Source organism: Lathamus discolor, chromosome Z, assembly GCF_037157495.1.
Source record: "Lathamus discolor isolate bLatDis1 chromosome Z, bLatDis1.hap1, whole genome shotgun sequence".
Classification (NCBI taxonomy): domain Eukaryota; kingdom Metazoa; phylum Chordata; class Aves; order Psittaciformes; family Psittacidae; genus Lathamus; species Lathamus discolor.
The window spans coordinates 4,192,166-4,197,514 of NC_088909.1; the positions used below are offsets into that span (position 1 = coordinate 4,192,166).

Sequence of the window (5,349 nt, forward strand, 5' to 3'; positions counted from 1 at the left end):
CGGTGCCAGTGCCGTGCCGGTATGGCAGTGCAACACCCCCCGGTGTCCCCTGGAGGGCAGCACCCACCGCGCCGAGCCCCGGGGCGGGCAGGTGAGCACCGCGCTCTCCGCCGCACCGGCCGCCGGCACAGCCGCGGGGCCCGAGGAACCGGCGCGGAGAGAGCCCAGGGAGGGGAAGGCTCCGCGCTCCGGCCCTCGGTGCTCGCCAAAGGCTGATAAAGGCTGCGGTGGGACAAGGCTGCCTGCCCGGCCGCCACCGTTCCGGTAACACGGACGAGCGCGGCTCCTCGGGGAGGGCGGGCGGAGGAACCCACGGTGCTGGAGGGACCCCGGTTTCCGCGGTCCCCTTTCGGGTGCTGGCTATTTGCACAAAGACGGTGTTCTTTTCGTTCCTGCTACCCACAGTGCGGGCCCTCCCCGCCGCGGAGCTCGGCCCGGTGAGGTTCCTGGCCGCGGCGAGCAGAAACCGGCCGCTGCCGCTGGGTTTTCTGTAGAAACTCATCTCGGTTAAAGCTTTCAGCTGAGAAGAAGTGAGATTCCGTCCAGGGTATTTCTCCCGAGCGCAACAGGCTGCGGGAAGGGGCAGCGCTGGGACGGCGAGAGGCTCTCTCGGGTCAAGCTTTTGCACTGAGAAAGAAATACTGCATTTTAAAGGTTATATTGTTTAAAAAATCCGTATGTGCGCGCTCAGATAACCCCCTAGCTTTTACCAGAAATACGATTTCTTTGAAAACCGAAGGTAAAAATGGGAAGTCGTTCTCAAATTATTCGAGAAATAATAATAACATATACGTGCTTTCTCGTCGCTCGTACCCGAAAAGCATCAGCAGACCTCGCAGAATTCACTATTTGTTTTCATTTAAAAAAAGAAAATAAATCACCCGGACGTTTGCTCGGTTGATGAAACCGTCCCAGAACGTTTCCATTTATTTCCATCAAAATTAAATCACGGTTTCGAAGAGTCCGGCGAAACTTTCCTATTCGTTTTTCCGTCACAGATCGGTTTTAACAGTACCTCCTTGCAGAGGAGCTGCCTTTAATTTTTTATTTTGTAATTTTTTTTGTTGTTCCCTGCAATCGCATAAAATCGTTTCCTTTCTTATTAAGAAAATCTCCGGTAATTAGCAGCACCGCCGGGTTCCCACGGCCGGACCCTTCCTACCGGCAGCCAGCGACAATCCCGATCTGACTTTAGGGGTAAGGAAAAGAATATAAAATAATAAAACCCCCTTTGTTTAAAGCCTTCCGAAGCCACACAAATTGCAAGGAGGGAAAGGCAGAATTACAGTGTAGGAAACCCAAAGATCACCGCTTGGAAACCCGAGCGGAGGCGGCCGGGCTCGGGAGGCGGCGGGAAGGAGCCCTGCCGACATGACAGCTGATTAATTTTAACCTTATCTTGGTCGCCTCGGGCTCGAATCGATTTTGCGGTGACTATTTGTATTGTATTATTATTATTATTTTAATTTCATTCACTTTTCCCGAGTGGGGAATTCACTGTTTCCCACAGTTATTTCTTCGCCGGGAAGATCCGCTCTTGTGCCGGCTGGGACAGTGCAGCTCGTAGCAGTTTTCCCACTATCTGAGTTTACACTTGGTCACCGCGCGTCCCTAATTGTCCCTCTCTAATTGCCCCTAATGAAATCGTTAAGGAATAGGCGTAGGGGCGGGTTTCACAGCCACGGGAAAATTCGCCTAAGTGGCCAGAACGAAAGAAAAAAAACAGCCTCTTAAGTGCACTCACTGTTCTGTTTTTAATTATTATTAATAATAATAAAATGCCCCCAGAACGGCAGAGGAACCCCTCATCCCCAATTCCGACGGGGCCACGGGGGCGAAGTGCCACTCGCCACCGGGCGAGCAACGTGGGGACAGGACCCGGCGTCCCTCCGGTCTTTTTTCACTTCCATCGAAGTAAAACCTGGAGCTGCCTGCCCCGGGGAGCACCGTTCTGTCTGCGCGATGAGCGCGATGTCGCGACTCCCGCGACATCAACCTGGCACCAAAAATCTCGGCGTTTTGGAGGATCGCATAGGAAGGCGCCGCGGGCCAGCGGGACCCCAGGGCCGAGCCGTTTGGCTCTGGCTTTTTTTTGGGCCAAAACGCTAAAATTACGGAACGGAGGGGGAGTGATCCCGTTTCTGATGTGTGAGTACGGGCGTTTAGAACGGGGTGAGGCGGCCCGTGTGTGTGTGTGTGTGTGTGTGTGTGTCTGTGTGGCGTGTAGCCTGCGCTGTGATGCTCGCCAACGCCACCGCATCCCAGGCCGCCGCCGCCGCTTCCCATTGGTTGAGGCTGCGGGGGCGCGCTCCCCCATTGGCTGGCGGTAGCAGCGGGGGGCGGGGCCAGCGGGGAGTAAAAGCGCGTCGGCAGCGCGGGGAGAGTTTTGAAGCTCCGCAGCGCGGCCGAGGAGCTCCGCGCCCCCCGCGCATCCTGCGCACCCGCGCACCCGCGCACGGAGCCGGCGGGGCACGCGGGCTGCGCAAGACCCCGGGCGGTTGTTGTGACAAGGGCTGCTTTTCCGCAAGACTGCTTTTTCTTACTTTTTTCTCCCCCTTTTTTTTAAATTATATATATATATATTTTTAACAATCCCGTTTTCCTGCGAGAACAGCCCTCCCGCCTCCTGCTCTGCAGCTGCGCCCGCAGCGGGTCACAGGTGTGTAGGCAGGAATCACAGCCATAACGAAAGGGGGAAGAGGCCGGCAGAACCCACCCGCCCCCGGCGACCCGAAGGATGCTGCCGAGGTGCCGCTGCTAGAGGACACACTGGGACTCAGCTCGCCTCTGAGACTCGCTCTGCCCCGCTTTCGCCCTCTCCGTTCTCCGCAAAGCGGTCCCGGAGGGGGGTGAGGCCCTTCCACCCTCCTCCTCTTCCTCTTCTCCTACCTGGCCGCGGGAAGCCCCTCTCCATGATGCAGGCTCGCTACTCCGTTTCGGACCCCAACGCTTTGGGAGTGGTGCCGTATTTAAGCGAACAGAACTACTACCGGACGGCGGGGACGTACGGCGGGATGGGGAACCCCATGAGCGTGTACCCAGGCCCCGCCGAGCAGTACGCGGCGGGCATGGGGCGCTCCTACGGCCCCTATCACCCCCACCAGCCCACCGCCCCCAAAGACTTGGTGAAGCCGCCCTACAGCTACATCGCTCTCATCACCATGGCCATCCAGAACGCCCCCGACAAGAAGATCACTCTCAATGGGATTTACCAGTTCATCATGGACCGCTTCCCTTTCTACCGAGAGAACAAGCAGGGCTGGCAGAACAGCATCCGCCACAACCTCTCCCTCAACGAGTGCTTCGTCAAGGTACCCCGCGACGACAAGAAGCCGGGTAAGGGCAGCTACTGGACCCTGGACCCCGATTCCTACAACATGTTCGAAAACGGCAGCTTCCTGCGCCGCAGGAGACGCTTCAAGAAGAAGGATGTCTCCAAGGAGAAAGAGGAGGCCCGGGAACGGCTGCTGAAGGAGCAGTCTAAGCCCCCCGGGCTGGCCGGCTCCGACCTCCCGAAGGAAGCTTCCTCTTCCTCCTCTTCCTCCTCCTCCTCCTCCGCCTCGGCGCCGGCTTCCGAGAAGAAGGTGGTGATCAAGAGCGAGACGGCGTCTCCCGAGCTGCCGGTGATCACCAAAGTGGAGACGCTGAGCCCGGCCAGCGGCGGGGCGCTGCGGGACAGTCCCCGCAGCGCCGGCTCTCCCCCCGCCGCTGCTTCCCCCGGTGCCGCGCTGCCCGAGCATCATCCTGGCAGCACCGGGCTGCCGGGCTTCACTGTGGAGAGCATCATGACCCTGAGGACTTCCCCGGCGGGGGACCTCGGCCCGGTGAGTGCCGCCCCAGGCCGGGCGGGCACCGCTCTGCCGCTGGGCTACCCACCGGGGCAGCCGTCGGGGTACGGCGCGGCGTGCAGCCAGGCCGCGGACACTAGTGGGAGCTACCACTGCAGCGTGCGCGCTATGAGCCTCTACAGCGGGGAGAGGCCGGGCCACATGTGCGTGCCCCCCGCAGCGCTGGAGGATGGCCTGGCCGAGCACCCTCCGGGTGCCCCATCGCCCCTCGGCACCCTCGGCCTGCCGGCGGGGCAAGAAGGGGCTCTGGGGACCGGGCATCCCCACGGTGGCGGCGGCGGCGGTGGGGGGACAGCGGGAGGGGGGCAGCCCCCTGCCTCCTGGTACCTCAACCATGGGGCTGAGCTGAGCCACCTGCCTGGGCACACGTTCGGCTCCCAGCAGCAGACGTTTCCCAACGTACGGGAAATGTTCACTTCGCACCGGCTGGGGATGGAGAGCGCCTCGCTCAGCGACCACCAGGTGAGCAGCAACTCCGCCTGTCAGATCCCATACAGATCCGCGCCCTCCCTCTACCGCCACGCCGCCCCCTACTCCTACGACTGCACTAAGTACTGAGTAGCCGACACCCCCCGCCTAGGGCCACCCGCCAGAAAGAAAAGTGGGAAAAAAAATGATTACTATTAATAATAATAATTAAAAAAGGAGAAATAAAAATACACCAAAAGCTTCAGAGGCAGGAAAAGAAAATCAAAGAATAAAAATAAAAAATGACATGGGGATCACAGTCTGTAGATCACAAGCCCAATTTCGGGCCTCCTTATACTGCAGACAAGTAAATCCTGCTTGAAAAGGGGATATCTCCTAAAAAAAAAATTAAAAAAGAATAAAAAAGAATAAAAAAAAGAATAAGTCTATATATATATGTCTATCTAGAAGTGGCAAGATTTATATGCTAAACTATAGGGGATCTCAGAAAAAAATAAGTTATGGACCAATATCACAACGACCATTTATACTTTTTAAAAGGAGAAAAAAAAAAAAAAAGGAAGTATATAAATATATATATATAAATATATGTCCTGGGTATTTTTTAAGTTCTCTGTTGTGCTGTAAAAAGTGTGTGGATTTCTAATCAGGCTGATTTTCAGAGCCATTAATATAATATTTAAAGTTGAGTTCACTGGATTGCTTTGTCTCGCCCAACAATTCCTAACTTCCAAATTAATGACAAGTGATTTCTTTTTTCGTCTTTGTACAATTATGCCATAGTTTCTTTGGGTTTAGAGCTGTTCCTTTCACAAGATGAGGAAATAATTTATTTTTTTTTTTTTTTTGCTGGTGGATTCTCTTTTTTTTTTTAAAGGAAAAAGAAAAGACAAAGTATCTGATACTTTTCTACTATTATTTACGACGTGTGATGTTTTGTATAATAGATTTCACCTTGACCATTCCTAAGGACTATTTGCTTTAACCTGCTTCAAAGTTCGTTTGTCTTATGTGGTCCTAATTGTTGTACTTACCTTAAAATAAATCCATGCTGGTTTTTTTTCTTCTCCAA

At 55.0% G+C, this 5,349-nt stretch overlaps 1 protein-coding gene across 1 annotated transcript; it reads left to right on the forward strand.

The window, feature by feature from the left end:
- The first annotated feature begins 2,347 nt into the window (after nt 1–2,347).
- On the forward strand, nt 2,348–5,349 carry FOXC2 (forkhead box C2). Its single transcript, XM_065663301.1, has one exon. The coding sequence runs from the start codon at nt 2,913–2,915 to the stop codon at nt 4,404–4,406; it is 1,494 nt and encodes a 497-aa protein (XP_065519373.1). The 5' UTR covers nt 2,348–2,912; the 3' UTR covers nt 4,407–5,349.

Coding starts and splice junctions, on each gene's coding strand:
- FOXC2 (XM_065663301.1), top strand. CDS start 2,913: ATGATGCAGGCTCGCTACTCCGTTTCGGACCCCAACGCTTTGGGAGTG.